The 19,882-nt window shown below is 38.5% G+C and overlaps 1 protein-coding gene across 3 annotated transcripts in view; it reads left to right on the top strand.

Moving 5' to 3' along the window:
• The window catches only part of XPO4 (exportin 4), a 114,815-nt gene that overhangs the window by 61,702 nt on the left and 33,231 nt on the right, over positions 1-19,882 (top strand). For all 3 annotated transcript variants that reach the window (XM_062194539.1, XM_062194540.1, XM_062194541.1), the window contains exons 7-9: positions 2,191-2,303; positions 6,677-6,834; positions 7,087-7,261. In XM_062194539.1, coding sequence (XP_062050523.1) covers positions 2,191-2,303; positions 6,677-6,834; positions 7,087-7,261 — 446 coding nt within the window. The remainder of the gene's footprint in view (positions 1-2,190; positions 2,304-6,676; positions 6,835-7,086; positions 7,262-19,882) is intronic.

Genomic DNA, 19,882 nt, shown 5'->3' with positions numbered 1-19,882 from the left:
TTTTAGTTTCCCTTTGTAATATGTATTAATCCTTGAAGTTACAATCTCCCACTTAATAAAACCCCTGCCATCCTACTTGCTGTGTTATAAGTGGCAGCCTGCATTGGAATGTGCACCATCTTTATTCACCTGGAATAAGTTTTTCCATATTTCCAAGTTAGCAAAATCCATCCATAGTAATTCCTTTGCTTCTGCTACTTTTTTTTTTAATTAGAACAGCAAGTTCCTATCTGCTGATGCACTCCCCCAAATTGCCTGCAGTAGCTGAGGATGATTGGAACCTAGCTATGACTATAGCCCAACGTAGGAACCAGGAACTCAATCTAGATCTTCCCCATGATTAACAGGAGCCCAATTGCTTGATCCATCACTCCCAGTGTCTGTATTAGTATGAAGCTGGAGTCAGGAGCCAGAGCCAGGTATTGAACCTGTGCTCTGATAGGGTACCCAGTGTCTTAACTGCTAAGCCAGTCGCCATCCCTGCCACATCCATCTTCCTCTGTGCTAAGTTGTCTGGAGTTCTTGGAGGAATTCTTTTTCTTGCAGTGGCAATATATGAAGCATCTGCCATCTTACCCCAAAGGAAGATATGTATGCACATGGCCTGCTTACAGACCAAAAGGTTTAGTATCCTGATGTGAATCTGTTTGTCTCATACCATGCCTAATTTAACAATAAAATTGTATTGACTTCTATTTTATAAGCATATAAAGTACTAATTCTTGTTTTCCTGGTGGAAAATTCTTAATAATTAACATAGAAACACTTTATTAGGTTTGGATATTCAAAAAATTAAACAATTTAGTTCCATGTTGTCAGATTGCAAAACCTTAAAAATGTAAATAGGAAATGAACTCCCTTTTATTGACTACTATTAGTCTTTATGAGCTGATTTTTTTTCTCTCTTTAAAATTATGACTTTATTTCAAGTTTTGACAATGCCTTTCCTTTTTACTTTGGCTCTTTCCCTGCACTTCCACAAGGGGGCAGATAAAGGAAGAGAGAAGTGAAGTTCAAGTGAATTTGATTTGAATGTCACATTTTTTAACTAATGAAGTTTCGAACTTTTTGTGGGTAACTTTTCAGAAACAAGCAGTGACTTGTCTTCTTGAAACAACTTACAGTTTTTATCCTCACTTCTCAGAAATAAGATTATTTTAAAAGAGGGGAAACAGTAAGCTTCTGGGGGAAAGATAGTTTCCAAAGCATTATCATGGCCTTAGGTTTTCTCTGTGAATAGTAATTTCTCTGAAAAAAAAATAGTGATTTGGGCTTTAATGAAAACATAGCAATTGTATTTTTGTCTAAATTTTTATATACTGTAATTGTGGATAGCTGTTGTTGGGATAACTATTAATAATTGTGGAGTGACTGTTTGTGCTGCCTAGTTAGAGGTATTTCAGCTGAGCATGCCATTATCAGCGGAAGGGGCATAACTTGTTCTGCCTTCATCCCCAGTCTTCTCATTTCTTAAAAGCCTCAATTACTATAGCAGAGTAGAGTGTATTAGTGAGCACCTACAAATATATAATGATGACTTAATTTATGGCAAAACTAGTATTCTGTTTGGAATTTGTTCATATTCAGAACACCATAGAAACTACTGTCTAGTCTGTGGGGTTTTTAAAAAATGAGCATCTGCAAAGTTTTATGTTAACTGTTTCTTTGTTTGGGCTTGGTGTTTGGATTCTGTGATCTTGAGGTTTTCTTCCAGTGTGATGCAGTTACTCTACTTTGTTTTCTCAGTGATCTATTTCTTCTGAAAAGATGCTGTTTTACAAGTGGACTGGATGAGTCTCACATTTTTTATGTGTGATTTTATGTGTTATATTGATGGAATAAAGCTGCAGAAATTAATTCTTTTTTTATGTATTTTGGCATCGGTCTTGTAATTAGTGTCTTTCTTTCTGTTGCCACTGTTAAGCTCTCTGATTATCAAAGATTCTATATCCTTACAGCATGACATGTAATTACAATGAAATTGTTATCTTACATTCCTATAGCATTCTTTTTTTTCAGCACTTAATGCCTTATATTCCTTAGCTTCATGCATGAATTATGTAGCATATGTGAAGAGGCTTAAACTGTTTCCATTACATTCTTTCTGGATGGCTCCTGTTATATTTAGGGTATACTTATACTTTAGACAAAGTAAGAATGCTATTGTTGTTGACCTTGACACCAGATAACTGGGCAGACATTATATAGCTATGTTTGAATCCTCACAAAATGTGCTGTTGAAGCCAACAGAGTCCTGGCGGGAGACTCTTCTGGACAGCAGAGTTATGGAACTTTTCTTCACAGTAAGTCTCACTCTTCATCTCTGCTACAAGGACCACAGAAAAGAGGAGATGCTTTTGTATTTTTCTTTAGTAAAACAGGACAGACTGCTGTTCTTCCTGAAGGCTTTTCTTCTTATGAATATGTTAGCTTAAACAGAAATTACATTAGAAGGTTCTGGCTAATTTATAAAGATATAATTATGAAGGGTTTAATATGATAGAGCAGGAATTCTCAAGTTTTTAATCTCATGACCCCATTACATTCTTAAAAATTATTGAGGATCCCAAAAAGCTTCTGTTTGTTTATAGCCTTTAGTATTTATCCTGCTAAGAATTCAAATTAAGAACTTTAAAGAATAATTCACTAATTTATTAAAACATCACAGTAAGAAAACATTACATATTAACATAAATGACATTTTAATGACGGAATCATTGTATTTTTGAAAGCAAAATAATTTGGTGTCAAAGTGACTTTGTTTTACATTTTGCAGATCTCTGTATTGTCAGGCTTACTAGATGACAGCCAGGTTCCCCTAAGCTTCTGCATTTAATTGGTTGCAATATTGCCTATCGCATGGCCTCAGGGAAAGTCCACTGTATACCTATGTATTAGTGAAGTTAGAAGAGGCATACACTATCTCCCAATTATTATGAAAATGGTTTTGCCTTCACAAACAACTGACAGGGTCTTTGGAACCTCTGATGTCCCTAGACCACTCTTTGAGAACTACTTTAATAGACTAGAGTACTTTTTTATACTGATTGTGCTTATCAAAGCTTTGAGTTAAGCTAGTATTACTGAATAGCAATTTTATTAGCTACATATTAAGTCAGCAGTAAGTTCCCACATTTGCCAGTGAGTTTTCCCAGTATAACAATCAAAACCCGGAAAAGAATATATGTGTGTGTGTGTGTGCGTGAGAGAGAGAGAAACACAGACATTAATTTGCAGTTAGAGTGACCATACACATTAGATATAATGACTTGAACAAAAGTCCAAGTAAAACCAATTAGAAAGAAAAAGCAGAAGCTGTTTTGGTTAATCTCAGCTTCTACTATTATTTCCTACCTTTTCAGTTATTCTAAAAATATTATGCACGAACCTTACAACTGCTTTTTAATGTAACCATTTAAAATAATGTATTTATGTGGTATATACTTAAACATATTTAAAAATTAGCCACGATTAACCATGAGTATACAGAAAATAAGTTTTCTGTAGAAATGTTCAAACTGAGTTTTAATCATCTTGCACTTGCTTTTATAAATCAGAGAAATGACAAAAGCATTGTCAAGATCAAAGACATGATTTTAACTGAATTTTAGAATTCTGTTGCCTGCCTCATCTAATAGGAATTGTTTTGATACGAATCCAAGTTCAATTCTTTGTATAATTCATTTGACTGAAAGTAGATCCTTCTCCTGCAGTTTCTGAAAAGGTGAAAAACTTGCTGGCAGTACTGGAAACAGCTCCACCAGATTTGAACAGCTGTCTAGACAAACCAGACAGCTGCTCCTGTCAGCTGCAAACTACCACATGCAAATAACTTTTGAATTTGAAAGTTAACCCTTTTTCCCTTTGTCATTTTAACAGTTTTATGGTTGTAGCTGGTTATTTTCATTTAAGCAGTTTATAAACAATTTTTATTTTGTTATTTCTCACAAACATGATAGTAGCAAATGTTTTATATTCTGCTTTTATTAAATTTAGTTTCAATTATGTGAGTTTGTTACCTAATTTAAAATAGTTTTCCTCTGGATATCACTCTTGTGCCATAGCTGAAGAGATATACCTAAAATATACTGAGGCACAGGGTTGAGATTTTTAAATACTGGCCAAATCTGAAATTAGGGAAATTTTTGGTTGCATTCTGTCCCTTAGAAGATCACCAACTTCTCGATTCTTCTTTCCTCCAATAAACTCTCTTAAAAAAAAAAAAAAAAAAAAAAACTCTCATCGGGTTTTCCTCCTACCTTTTTCACAAGATTCTTCCTGATCTTGTTTAATGATCTCTTCTTTCTTGGCTCATCACATAAATATTGGCGTTCCTATCGTAGTTAATTTTGTTGACAGTATGCACTTTCCTTGGGCTTTCTCTTCCACACGTAGGACCTCAGGCACCATTTCGCCGATGACTCCGAAATCTATATTCAGCACAGACTGATCCACAGTTCCAGGGCTTTATAATCCAAGTGCTTACTGGATGTTTTAATTTGGATGGGCCCCAGACATCTCAGATTTAACGTGTTCCAAGAGAATTCGTCATCTCGCTAACTCGTTTCTCCTTTATTCTTGGTCAATATGAATAGCCTCACCATTGACCTCACCAAGTGTCCTGTTAGACTTTGCATACTTTTATATTTCTGTCCCATATGCAAATTGAGTTTTGATTGTGTAATGCATTTATATTGAAATATGTGTTCAGATATGGTGGAATTCTTAAAATACTGACATTGGAAGAAAGGCAAGAATTTTTATTATATAGATTTGAAACATTCAATATGAGTTTTATGTGGTCCGTATTTCAGAGAATGTCAGTGAAGCTTGAACAGTACAGGCAGGCTCCAAAACAGTTATTTATTTTATTACATTAACTGTTTCAGTGAGTGTCTTCTTTCTTTGCATTCCTTACTTCTAGACTGGAAATAAGCAGTGATCTTACTGTCTGCATAGAGAAGATTGTGAGATGGGTTTCTGTATTGTATCTGTTAATAGGACATAGCTCTGGGTATCATGCCTAAATGTTGATTAGGTTTTAAGGTGGAAGGGCCAATTTAGTCATGGTTTTCAGGTAATGAACTGGTAAGAATGAGTTTGTGTTGAAGTTCACTAATGAAGCAGTATGCATATACCAGATCGTATATTCTACTCTGAGTTTACTATATGAAACTTAAAGTTCATTGGAATATAGTTTGAAAGACATTTGTTTTCTAGAGCAGAGTTTGGCAAGCTTGTCCTATTTATGGACAGATAGTAAATATTATAGGCTTTGTAGGTCATTTGATCATGTTTAATGTTGCCATTACGGTACAGAAGCTGCCATGGGTGAAAAATAAATGTGACTGGTGTCCCAATGAACCTTTATTGTTGGTGCTTGATAAAAGTGAATTTTGTATAATAGGTCACAGAAAATTGTCTTGATTTTTCTCAACTGTATTTAAATGAAAAAGTTTCTTTCTTTTTTTTTTTTTTTTTGCTTACATGCCATATAAAAACTGGCATGCAGCAAGATTTGGTTCATGGGCTGTGGTTGCTAACCAAAAAAACAGCCTATTGTAAGCATCTTTAGATCCATTAGCTTTGTAATTTTTAGAGATGTTACATTTCTTTACTAGGGTCTGAAGAAGTTTAGAGGTTAAAGACAAATGCGGTCAGTCAGTAAAAGACATATCCTAACCTCAAGTAGTGTTTTTCACTTGCCGTGAACATAACCTGAAACAAATAGAGAATAAACCTTCAAAATGGTGCAGTATTTATAACTGAGAGCTTTGTGTAGGAAAGAGCAGGACTGGAATAGTTAATATCTTGTGGAAAATAGAAAATCATCACAGTAAATATTGGGTGGATTAAGATTAAAAATTACCACTATAATTTTTTCAGTAAGTCTTCCTTAGCTATTTTAAATAGGTCAAATCACAGAAATAGGATTTTTAAATTTGAGAATGTTGATGATAATATAAAATTATGCGCCAATATTTTGGGAGCATGTTCTTTACCCAGAACACAGGTATTTCACATTAGTATCACTTCATTGAAATAAAATCAAGATAAGTTTTTAAAAGGATTTAAGTATCACTTAAAAGTTGTTATTTTAAAGAGTTTAGTATTAATTGCAATAATAAAAGTAGTGAAGGAAAATGAAATTCCAACAAATTGTAGGTAGTCTCAGAATTAGTGCTTATATATTGATTGAAGGGATGAATGTCTTGGGATTGAGCAATATATTGGTTTTGTAAATGAGCAACTGTTTACTTTTGCAAAAGCAGCATCTATAAAACTCTCAATTGAACGTGTCTGCTAACTTTAGCAAGAAGCAGTAGCGAGGCATAGTTAGCATAATACAGATGACTGTCGTTGTTGCTGTTTTTAGAAGAAGCAGTATGTCTGACTGGCTGGCATCTGTTTCTCTCTTTGTCATAACATGCTGGAAACAGTTCAATTTTCAAAATGTAGGTAGCCCTCAGTGAAAAATCACTTGATGTGTTAAAATCATGGCCTACAATGTAAAATGGATTGAGGGGCAATTTTCGAATTTAGTCTAATTCAGGAATTAGTTTTCTAGAAATAACCAGCTACACTGAATTTTTCTCTTACCTCATTCGGCATGGTAGACACGTGACCCTTACAAAAGAAGAATTTATTTTTATGGATTAGTAATTCTTTCTAACAGGTACATCGAAAAATCAGAGAAGATTCAGATATGGCACAAGATTCTCTGCAGTGCCTTGCCCAGTTAGCTTCTCTTCATGGATCCATCTTCCCCGATGAAGGATCACAAGTTGATTATCTAGCACACTTCATTGAGGGATTACTGAATACTATCAATGGGTAGGTATACTTGCCCTTTGTTACTGAAAAGAACATCTCCAGTTTTTCTTTGTGTTTGATAGTGGGGGAAAAAGAAACTAGTGACTCTTCCCCCACTGTTTATTAATGTTTTCATGTAAAATTGTATGGGTAATTTGAAATTAACACACAGAGACATACTCTTCAAAATGAATAAGCTATAACTGCATGTTGAAAATGAACTAATGTAACTTTTCTCCTACTACCACTTAATACTCATTGCTTGACTTGTAGAATTGAAATAGAAGATTCTGAAGCTGTGGGGATCTCCAGCATTATCAGCAACCTGATAACTGTGTTCCCTCGAAATGTCTTAACTGCCATTCCAAATGAACTTTTCTCCTCCTTTGTTAACTGCCTCACACACCTCACTTGTTCTTTTGGGCGAAGTGCTGCATTGGAAGAAGTGGTGAGTAAACCATTCTAAAACAAATTGTGTCTGCTTTTCATTGGGGGAAACTTGTTCTGCCTTTGAAGCATTTCTCATGACAGCTAATTATATTTAGGCAGTGTTAAAATTATATTTTTGTTTATATGAGTGAAACGTTTGGCAATTTATGTTTGGAAACAGTACCTTTAAGAATTTGTACATTAAAATCACTTTAGTAGATTAAATGTGTTGGTAGTAAGGTTTTAAATTCTGAAATAATTTTGCGCCAGAATGAGGAAAGTGGAATGAATGCTTTTATTAAAAAATTTTAAACCACATTTTAGCAGTGGAAGCTTTGATGAAGTTCACAGGGTGCTGCTAACAGTGATTTGGCTGTGATTATGTGATTTTTTATATTTATTTTTAGGGGGATTTTAAATCTCATACTTATTTGGAAATCATTGTATCTATGCTTGTTTAGACTATGCTGTTTAATTTATTTGGTGATGCAATTTTAGTAGTATATTTTAGTAAAGTTTAGTTTACATTAAAATTAAGTCTGATAATAATAAAGATTTTTTTGGTGCAAATTTTCAAATGTGTACTTTCCAAATTTTATATTTAAGTTTAGACTGTGTACTAAAATCCTTTGACAACACAGCTGCTTTTGTAACAATAGTTACTGTGCATAACTACATTAATTCCAGGAAATAATCGATTTTTTTCTACAAAGTGGTTATTGTTGAAACTGATGTTTGTTTTTATGAATCAAAATGTAGATCCTTTAAAAGAATATTTTAAGCTGTCTGTTGGAATTTCATGCTGAGTCTTGAATTGTTTTGATGTGTATCTGGCCATGTGTATGTGAGTGTTTTGTATTCCTTCAGAGATGTTCTGGGAAGAACGGATTTAGGAATGATTATTTATGTAATTGGGCATGATAGTGATCTGATGAGGAAAAGAACAGGGTCAGGTGGGGATTCAGGTGATGGACAAAACATAGATAATAGAGGATAGAAGGTTAAAGACATTATATATACTATTTGAGTTTCTCAAGGGAGTTATTTATGTTCTGAACATGAAAAATCCAGGGAAAGTTTAAGTACTGAAGGTCCACTTAAACTCTTTTCCTGTGGTCATGGATTCTGAACCAGTCAGGATTTGTTGAACCTGGCTTTGTTGTACTTCCCCTTTCCTCCCTGGTTTAGTTTCTCTTCTAAGCCAGGTGGATTAAAGAGCATTTGGAACCATATATTTAGAAACACAGCTACTTTTTAATTTCTACTTGTAGTTAAGTGTTACTGAATATTTTAAAGAATTGCTAAAAGGTACATGACATCCTTGGTTTGCAAGTTCAGAGTTATTTTGAGCTAGAGATTGCCAGCTTGACAAATTTTCTGTCAAGGTTGGACATAGCAGTATTGTTATATAGAAAGCTTAGTTACACTTGCAGTGAGGTGGAGGCATGCTCTTGTTATTATGTACCTAATAGATTTCATTTAAAATGGTTTTTAATTTTTTAAGTTGATCTCTTAAAGATATTTACCAGTTTTTTTTTATAGTCACCTATTGAAAGGGGCTGAGGGAAAAAATTTACCTAAGGCTTTGCATTAATTGTGGAATTTACACTGAGTGAAATCGAGAGCAAAAGGGGATGGCCCTTGCACAGTAACTTTCGTGAGGACTAAAGAAATCCTCCTATATGTCCTGTCACCCTCAACTGGTTTTCACTGTATCTTGTGTATCCTGGGGGAGGTCGGCCTGGGGAATGTACCATTAATACCAGAGATTTGTGAACCAGTCCTGCCAAATAATGAGACCTTTTGGGACAGAGACCGTTTCATCCTCTGTTTCTTTGAATACCTAATGATTATAGAACTATTCATAATACTAGGTGTCCTCAGATAGAAAGGCATATATAAGGAAATGATCTTTTTAGAAAATTTTAAAAATCGAGACATAAACAAAACCTCTTTAGAGGTCAGCATGGTACAGAAAGGTCATGAACTTTGGATGGAGACAGCACAGCCATGGGCTGAACAGTCATGAAGTACAGGAGCTTGGGCAAGATGTTTCACCATTTTTGAGCACATGTCCTCATTGTAAGGAATAATAATTCCTTCTGGTGCTTTATGGCATAGATGCACTGTGTGACTGTACCTTGTGCACAATAAAATGTAGAATAATGATTTGAAAAATGAACTTTCAGAATGGTATTTGCAGTTTGCATTATATGGACTGTCTTACCATGTAAGACTGGTTGTTGAGATTTTGTTTCTTGTCAACCAATAACTTATATAATGTTTAAAAATATTATTTCAGGCCGGCGCCGTGGCTTAACAGGCTAATCCTCCACCTTGCGGCTCCGGCACCCCGGGTTCTAGTCCCGGTTGGGGCTCTGGATTCTATCCAAGTTGCCCCTCTTCCAGGCCAGCTCTCTGCTATGGCCCAGGAAGGCAGTGGAGGATGGCCCAAGTCCTTGGGCCCTGCACCCACATGGGAGACTGGGAGAAGCGCCTGGCTCCTAGCTTCGGATCAGCATGATGCGCTGGCCACAGCGGCCATTGGAGGGTGAACCAACGGCAAAAAGGAAGACCTTTATCTCTCTCTCACTATCCACTCTGCCTGTCCAAAAAAAAAAAAGTTATTTCAATTTTGTGAAAAGGTTTGTGTTTTTTTTTAATGTTGGAGAAGTTTCTTTTCTCAGTAGGAAAACAGGTTCTGCATATAGACTTTTACTGTGGTAATACTTTTTTCTAGAACTATGTATTTTTGTGAATGCATGTAGATTCTCTTTTTTATAAAACAGTGCATGTATTGGATGGTGATTGTGTTGCTGTAAAAAAAAAGGAGAGAGAGAGAGAAAGAGAGAATCTTCATGGGGAAAAAAACTTGTAATACTGGTGTGTGAGGTTTGTCCTTACCAAGTGGCTGTAGGTGTGCCTGTAGGTGTGCCGGGACTGTATTGTTTACTACTGGAACCGACAGCCCCTCGACGTGTGGTGGGGGAGAGTCTGTGCTCACAAAGAGCCCTTCCAGTCTTCCTTGAAGTTACTCTGTTGCTATCAAGTTTCTCCGTGTTACTTTACCAAGAATTTTTTTCATTACAAAACAAAAACCAAATTACTGTCAATTGCTAGACTGAAGGGTTGAGAATGATTGTAGAGGTGAAACAGTGTTGGTGTGAATATTCAAACCTTAAGAACAGTTTTTCATATTCATACATCAACTATTTTAGACATTTACAGTACTAGTGCGTGCATTTGAATTTGCTTAGTGAAATCTGAGGAGAATATGACTTGAACTCTGTACCTTAGCTTAGTTCTCAGTTTCTTTTGTAGGGAGAAGGTTTTGAGCTTAACCCACAGTAGGATCCTCAGGGAAAAGCCATGTATGTGGCGTGTTGAGTCAAGGGAATCAGGCAGCTGTCATGACAGTGCAGTGTTGTGTGGTGTGCCTGTTTGTAAGGGCATTTGGTAGGAGACACGCTTTATAAAGGAAGAACTTTACGTTTAGTTTCAGTACATTCGAGCCTGATCACAAGCCTAGCAGGACGAGGGAAAGAGAAAGGCACTTGACAAAATTGCTTATTACACAGTGTAATGAGGTGAAATAATTTTTCCACTTGTCAAGTGAGTGAGGGCATTTAAAGATCAGCATTCTTCATTCAAAATCTAGTTTCTCTGGCTGAGGTGATTACCTTGTGGAGAGGAGATTAGGTGTAAAGGAAAACACTGACGCTAACTTACAGATTGAGAAGTAGGGAGCAGAAATTGGGGGTATCTCAGTGACAAGAGGGAAAACAATACTTCCTCCCTGGAATGGTGGCATCAGCACAGTGTGAACTGTGTCCCTTATCTTGCTCTTTTACGATAGCAGGATGGGTTATCTGAGAATCCCTGACCCTCCCCAGCCTGTGGCTCTGATAGCTGGAGTCAGGTGATATGTAGAGACAAAGACAGAGTAGCTCCCTGTTCACCATCATGCACATTCATTTGCTCATCTTAAAAGATCCAAAAAATAAATAAATAAATAAATAAATAAATAAGTGGAATGGATACATGAATATTTTTTAAACCCTGCATGTTAATAATAATATAGCTATTAATATGCTAATAATATAATAAATAATATAGCATTAGGTCTACCGATATTTGGAAGAAAACTAGTTACTGTTTTACCTTAAATACAGATTCTAACTAGAAGAAATGTTTTGAGAATTATTTCAACATTTTATTTTGGTTGGATCATAATTTTACTAGGCAGTGTCTCATGACTTGTATGTGCATTGACTTTGATTGTTTAAATCCTTAAATCTGGTATACCAGTCCTAGTGCAGAATCAATGTTTTAAGTTTTACGTAATTCAGTTCCATAAATATCTAGTGAACACCTACATAAGTCAAGCATGATGTCTAATGCATATGCATTTCTTTGCATTAAAAATCTGAAAGTTCATATACATTTCCAGAAGGAAGAATGTTAATTTGGGAATGCAGTATTTAAAAACTCTGTAATTTATACCTTCAACTTTTGGTGGTTTTGTTGGGGCAGATTTTTTAAAAAGAGATCATCTATAGGAATTTTATAACAGCTGGAATACTTGTCTATTAAATCAATTTTTCTTGGGGAATTTCAGAAACCAGGAAATAAATACTTCGAAAATAATTTTCTAGGCCAGCGCCGTGGCTCAACAGGCTAATCCTCCGCCTAGTGGCGCCGGCACACCAGGTTCTAGTCCCAGTTGGGGCGCCGGATTCTGTCCCGGTTGCCCCTCTTCCAGGCCAGCTCTCTGCTATGGCCCGGGAGTGCAGTGGAGGATGGCCCAAGTGCTTGGGCCCTGCACCCCATGGAAGACCAGGAGAAGCACCTGGCTCCTGCCATCGGTGGTGTGCCGGCCACAGCGCGCTGGCTGTGGTAGCCATTGGTGTTCCAGTTTGAGTCCTGGCTGCTCCACTTCTGTTCTAGTTCCCTGCTAATGCTCCTGGGAAAGCAGTGGAAGATGGCCCAAATTCCTGGGTCACTGCACGCACATAGGAGCCCCAAAAAGAAGCTCCTGGCTCCTGACTTCGGCCTGGCCCAGTCTTGGCCATTGAAGCCATTTAGGGAGTGAACCAGCAGGTGGGAGATATTCTCTCCCCTACCCCTTCTTCTGTCTCTGTATTTCTGACTTTCAAATAAATACAATCTTTTTAAAAAATTTGTGAAAAAAATGTGTTATGAAAAGACTACACATGGATTTCAAAAATTTTTGCAACAAAATAAACATCTTTTAATTCCATTTTCTCTTAACTTTTTGGTGAAGTAATAGCAGCCTCTGGCTGGAAACATGCAACCCAAAGTTCACTAAGATTAAGGAACTTCTTTTTTTTTTTTTTTTTGACAGGCAGAGTGGACAGTGAGAGAGAGAGAGACAGAGACAGAGACAGAGAGAAAGGTCTTCCTTTTGCCGTTGGTTCACCCTCCAATGGCCGCTGCAGATGGCGCATCTCGCTGATCCGAAGCCAGGAGCCAGGTGCTTCTCCTGGTCTCCTTTGCGGGTGCAGGGCCCAAGCACTTGGGTCATCCTCCACTGTCTTCCCGGGCCATAGCAGAGAGCTGGCCTGGAAGAGGGGCAACCGGGATAGAGTCCGGCGCCCCAACCGGGACTAGAACCCCGTGTGCCGGTGCCGCAAGGCGGAAGATTAGCCTGTTAAGCCACGGCGCCGGCCAAGGAACTTCTTAAAAGGTTACATCTTAGAAATAAAATATTCTGTGAAAATTATGCACACAGCCATATCATTCTCTTTTTGTGTGTGTCTAAACTGAATCAGACACATTTCTTAAAGAACTCATATTCTTTTTTTTTTTTTTTTTTTTTTTTTGACAGGCAGAGTGGACAGTGAGAGACAGAGACAGAGAGAAAGGTCTTCCTTTTGCCGTTGGTTCACCCTCCAATGGCCGCCGCGGTAGCGCGCTGCGGCCGGCGCACCGCGCTGATCCGATGGCAGGAGCCAGGTGCTTCTCCTGGTCTCCCATGGGGTGCAGGGCCCAAGGGCTTGGGCCATCCTCCACTGCACTCCCTGGCCACAGCAGAGAGCTGGCCTGGAAGAGGGGCAACCGGGACAGGATCGGTGCCCCGACCGGGACTAGAACCCGGTGTGCCAGCGCCGCAAGGCGGAGGATTAGCCTATTGAGCCGCGGCGCCGGCCAAGAACTCATATTCTATATGGATAATTTTGATTATCAACAAGATCTTTCCAGTTTTATAAAAAAAATGGAGTTGTCATGTCTTGGTTTTATTTGCTGTTTGCTAGGGAAAAAATAATCTATTGTAATGTGATAGATTACTTCAAATATCTGATAGTAAGCTTAGAACCATGATTGTTAAGAGCAGATGTGGAATTGTTAACAGTATAATAACCAAACTTACAACTAACTTTTTATGAGATTTATCTTGTGTATTTTTACCGTATCTGATATATTGATAAATATAGTAAATTTAAAAACTTTGTATTTTTGAGCAGTTTTAGATTCACAACAAAAATTGAGTGAAAGTGCAGCATTCCCATAAACTCTCCCCAACCTGTATAGCCTCCTCCCCAACAATTCCTCCTGTCCCCCATCAGTGTCCTAAGGAAGAGTGGTACATTGTTACAGCTGAAGAATTATATTGATACATCATAATCACCCAGAGTCCATAGTTTCCATGAGAGTTCATTCTTGGTGTTGTGCATTCTCTGGGTTTGGACAAAGGTATAATGACAGGAATCTACCATTGTAGTTTCATTGCCCTACAAATGCCCTGTGCTCTGTCTACTGCTCTCTCCCTCCCGCCAAGCCCTGATCTGTTTATAGTTCTCATAGTTTTATCCTTTCCAGAACATCATGTAGTTAGAATCAGAAAGCGATGTTAGATTTTACTTTCTGAAAGAGACGGGGGGAAATTAATGTACTGCAAGTTTTCATTTCAAAGCCTCATCTTAGAGCATTTTCATAAATAACGTTAACAACTGTTTTAGAATTGTATTTTCAATGATTGCCAAAATATGAAAATAGATATTTTTTTTCTGTGACTGAAGGGCTGCTAATTCGCTCTTCTGTATACTTCCAAGTTAACTGTGGGCACTGAAAGAGAAGCACTGATACTGCATTTTGATTACCTTCTCCACCCTCCTTCTCCAAATGGAGTAAAGTGGGGTCAAGTAGTCTTATAAGCTCTAAGCCCCTCTCCAAAGCCTCCCTGGCAAAAGGCCTGATGATGCCCAGGGCATGAGCACAGAGTGTCTAGTGTGGTCTCCTTAGTCATTTCTGCACGTGCTGTGGGCTCGGCTGCTGGGTTCTGGCCAGCGTAGCCATGGAGCAGGGCCAAGGTATTATGAAAAAGCACTAGCTTAGGTTTCAGTTCTCTGTGATTAGATTGGAAGATTAAGTTGCCAATTGTCATCAACCAAATTTCTGACACTTTGCCTGATGAGCTACTTGTGTTGGTATCCAAAAGGAACCAAAATGCTTTTTGGAAGTTTATAGTCTTTTTATTTTAAATTACCATCCAGTGAAATATGGTTCTTATTGGCTTTATAGGATAGATTGTTGAAAACTCTTTGAATCATAAAAAGGCATGCAATATTTTTACTTTTTTATTTCTACATCTCTGTAAAGGAATATTTAAATTATAACAAATGACATATAAGTGTATGCTTAAAAACAACAAAGACAAGTCATGGAAGATGTCCTGCTTCTTTTTCCTTTTGAGACTCTGTCAGAGGATGCTGTTCCTAAATTCTTCTTATGTTACTGTAAGTCTGTTTATTTTGGCAAGATAAACTGTTAAGACTTAACAAATGATGTCTGCAAAGCACATGCTTTGTTAAGTATATAAACAAACCACTGCTGGCAGGCGCCTCGGCTCAATAGGCTGCCTGCGGCGCCGGCACACCGGGTTCTAGTCCCGGTCGGGGCGCCGGATTCTGTCCCAGTTGCCCCTCTTTCAGGCCAGCCCTCTGCTGTGGCCCGGGAGTGCAGTGGAGGATGGCCCAAGTGCTTGGGCCCTGCACCCCATGGGAGACCAGGAGAAGCACCTGGCTCCTGGCTTCGGATCAGCGTGGAGCACCGGCTGCAGCGCGCCGGCCACGGCGGCCATTGGAGGGTGAACCAACGGCAAAAGGAAGACCTTTCTCTCTGTCTCTGTCTCTGTCTCTCTCTCTCTCTCTCTCTCTCTCACTGTCCACTCTGCCTGTCAAAAAAAAAAAAACAAAAAAAAACCAAAAAACAAAAACCAAGCCACGGATGTTTGTATGGGAAGAAAGTATTTTATTCATCTCAATGTTCCAGTGCTTAGCTCTTAGCATTCAATAAATTTTTGAAGGAACAAAACTACCTTCTCTCGTTGCTAGTCAGAAGTTGAGCACCGTGCTTGGGCTTGGTAACACTGTGGTTGATCGTTTTCTATAGATCCTGTCTTTTGCCGTCAAAACTACCAGAGGTGATTTTGTGCTGTATGCCGTTCTGAAGCACAGTAAAACAGCCATGCATGAACCCATGACCCAAATAAAGGGCGTAAGCATTACCTGGCAGAGGGTCCCATTGTCCTCTATCCAGTCCCATCACCTTATTGCTCTATTCTACTGCTACAAAGGGGATGACCACTGTCCTGAAGTTTATCATTCTCTTCCTTTAAAATTTTAAATCATATATATATAATCCTATATGATATGTCATGCTGTGATTTATTTTTCTATTGTTTTGAAAATAAATATTTGAGTTTCTTTTGCCTTTACAGTAAATGCTTTTGTAGGTTTCCACATAAACGAGTTTTTCTCTGGAGTAGAAGTTTTGGATCATAAAGCTATGTAAATACTCACTTTTAGAAGATAATGTGCAGTTAGTTGTTAAAGTGATCAGACCAGTGAACCTGATGTGTATAGGTCTATGTTCTTCAACACTTCCTGCTGAACTGCAAGTATAAAATATGGTGTTAGTTTGCTTTCTCAGGTACTAATGATATTGAACATCTTTTCATGTGATAAATATGTACTTCTCATGATTCTTTGTTTATCTTACTGATTGGTAGAAATTCTTATGTGCTCTGTGTGGTACGTTTTGTGGTTATATGTGTTGCGGATTATTCTCATGGCTCCATTTTATACTTCATGGTATCCTTTTTTTTTTTTTTTTTTTTTTTAATTTCAGTTTAAATAGAAGTTGCAAAAGGTAGTACTTAGGTTTTCCATATGGTATTTACCTAGTCTTCCCCTAACAATAGCATCTTTTATTTTTTAAAGTTTAATTTTATGTGTTTGAAATACAGAGTTACGGAGAGAGGCAGAGACAGAGAGAGAGGTCTTCCATCTGCTGGTTCACTCCCCAGATGGCCGCAACAGCTGGAGCTGTACCAATCGAAAGCCAGGAGTCAGGAGCTTCTTCCAGGTCTCCCACGTGGGTGCAGGGACTCAAGGACCCAGCCTGTCTTCCACTGCCTTCCCAGGCCACAACAGAGAGCCGGATCGGAAGTGCAGCAGCCGGGACTCAAACTGGCGCTCATGTGGGATGCTGGTAGTGCAGGCCAGGGCACACAATGCCGGCCCCAACAATAACATCTTATATTAGTATATATTCGTATATATAATTAAAAATTATTTATTATTTTCATTTTATTTGAAGGGAAAAGACAGACACAGGAAGATCTTCCATTCACTGGTTCACTCTCCAAATTACCACAACAGCCAGCACTGCACCAGGCCAAAACCTGGAACCCAGAACTCAATCTGGGTCTCTTAGGTGGGTGGTAGATACCCAAAATACTTGAGCCATCATCACAGCCTTCAGGTGCATATTAGCAGGAAGTTGGAATCACAGGCAAAGCTGGGACTTAAACCCAGGCATTGCAGTGTGGGATATGGGCATCCCATGCTGTGTCTTAACCTCTGCAGCAAATGCCTGCCCCAACATGAGTATATCATTGGTAACTAAATTACAGGCTTTATTTGAATTTCACCAGTTTTTTTTTTTTTTTTTTTTTTTGACAGGCAGAGTGGACAGTGAGAGAGAGACAGAGAGAAAGGTCTTCCTTTTGCCGTTGGTTCACCCTCCAATGGCCGCCGCGGTAGGCGCGCTGCGACCGGCGCACCGCGCTGATCCGATGGCAGGAGCCAGGTGCTTCTCCTGGTCTTCCATGGGGTGCAGGGCCCAAGGACTTGGGCCCTCCTCCACTTCACTCCCTGGCCACAGCAGAGAGCTGGCCTGGAAGAGGGGCAACCGGGACAGGATTGGTGCCCCGACCGGGACTAGAACCTGGTGTGCCGGCGCCGCAAGGCGGAGGATTAGCCTAGTGAGCCGCAGCGCCGGCCCAATTTCACCAGTTTTTCTACCTATCCTCTTTCTGTTCAAGAATCTGTTCATGGGTGCTGCTTTGCATTTTGACTTACCGATATCTTTTTGATGAGCAGATGTTCCTCTTTGTGTAGTTGGAATTACTGTGCTTTTTTTTATTGATTTGTGATTTTTTAATGATTTGTAACTTTCGGTCCTTGTTTCAGGCTTCCAAATGCCTTAATTTTTTTTCTCATGACTTTCCCATCTTATAATCAATCAAATAAGGATTCAATTTCTTTCTTTTTTTTTAATTTTTCATTTGGATACTGGTTTTACTGGAAACATTTAAAAATAGCCCTTTATTTCTCAGTGATCTTTGGGACTATTGCTGTCATATGTCTGACTTTGGCTTTCTTAACTCTCATCACTTCCATTGGCCAATTTGTCTATTTCTGTACCTATATATCACTTTATCCTAAGGGGAAGTCTACCTATGGATAGGGCTAGTTCTAAGACCTCTTTCTTCTATGGAAGAGTCTTAGGTTTATTTCTCTTTACCATATATATTTTGTCAGTTCCTCAAGTTGGAATCTTTATGTATGAAGAGTAAGCATCTATATTAATTTTCTGTATCCTGGCATGTGGCATTTATAATAACTTATGTCTTATTTACTGTCTTTCCCTGAAAGAACAAACTTCTCTTAAGTAACATTTTGGCTGGTTTTGTAAGTAATATATTTGTAAGCCTCATTTTCAGATTGCTGCTGATAGAAATGCAGTTGATACTCATATATTGAGCTGATGTATACTACTAACCTTTTGAAATTCTTATTCTGATCTTTAGATCTTCAGGGTCTTCGGTTGCCTGTGGAGAATAATCTTTGAAAAATGACAGCTTTACTTTTCAGTCTTTGCAATTCTTATTTTTTTCTCTTACTATACAATGCATTTCTTACTTTTTCTTATTGTACAATGTTGACTGTAAGTGCTAATAGAAGACTCCTTCTCTGGTTCTTTATTAGAATTGTTGGCTACAGTAGGTTGTTGAGTTAGCATTCTTAGAAATGCTAATAGGTTTATATAGGGGCCGGCACTGTGGCTAACTTGGCTAATCCTCTGCCTACAACGCTGGCACACCGGGTTCTAGTCCCGGTCGGGGCTCCAGATTCTGTCCTGGTTTCTCCTCTTCCTGTCCAGCTCTCTGCTGTGGCCCAGGAGGGCAGTAGAGAATGGCCCAAGTGCTCGGGTCCCTGCACCCGCATGGGAGACCAGGAGGAAGCACCTGGCTCCTGGCTTCGGATCAGTGCAGTGCCGGCTGTAGCAGCCATTTAAGGGGTGAACCAAGGGAGGGAAGACCTTTCTGTCTCTTTCATTGTCTAAAACTCTACCTGTCAAATAAAAAAAAAATTTATATGTTTGTTTATTTGAAAGGCAGAGAGAAAGCGATGCTCTTGTTTGCTGATTTACTCGCCAAATGTCCACAATAGCTGGGACTTGGTCAGGAGTAGCCAAAGGCCAGGAATTTAATCTGGGTCTCCTATTTTGGGTATCAGAGGCCCAACTACTTGAGTAGTCCCTGGCCTGCCTTCCTAGGTATGTGTTACAGGAAGCCGGAATCAAGAGCAGAGTTGAGACTTGAACCCATGCACTCTGATATGGGTTCTTAACTGCAGGACCAAATGCCAGTCTCAGATTTTTTTGTTTTGTTTTTTCAAAACATGATATATATGTAGAAGAATGAAGTTAGATCCATACCTCTTACAAAAAAAAAAAAAATCAAGATGGATCAAAGACCTAAATTTAAGACCTGAGACTATGAAGTTGCTGGAAGAAAACTTGCAGTAAATAGTCTAAAACCTTGGTGTAGGGAAGCGCAGACAGCAATAGCAAAACTAAACAAATGGGACTATGTCAGACTTTGCACTCCAAAGGAAATGATCAATAATGTGACAAGACATCCAACAGAATGGGAGAAATACTTGTCAACTACGTATCTGACAAAGGGTTAATATCTTAAATATATCAGCAACTTAAACAGCAAAAAACAGCCAGTCCAGTTGAGAAATGGGCAAAGGACTTCAATAGGAGAAGTACAAGTGGCCAGCATATACACGAAAAAAGGTTCTACATCAGGGAAATGCAAATCAAAATCACAATAAGATATCACCTCACTTCATCAGAATGACTAAAATCCAAAACACAAAGTATAACAAATGCTTGTGAGAATATGGACAAAGCGGGGAACACTTATACACTGTTGTTGCACCCACTGTGGGTAAACAGTGTGGAGATTTCTTTAAAAACTAGAAATAGACTTGCCATGTGATCCAGCAATCCCACTACTGGGTTTATATCCAAAAAACTTGAA

This window comes from Lepus europaeus, chromosome 6 (assembly GCF_033115175.1).
Source record: "Lepus europaeus isolate LE1 chromosome 6, mLepTim1.pri, whole genome shotgun sequence".
NCBI classification, from domain to species: Eukaryota; Metazoa; Chordata; class Mammalia; order Lagomorpha; family Leporidae; genus Lepus; species Lepus europaeus.
Note: the sequence above shows the minus strand (reverse complement) of the source record. Positions and strands in the feature narration are given on the sequence as shown.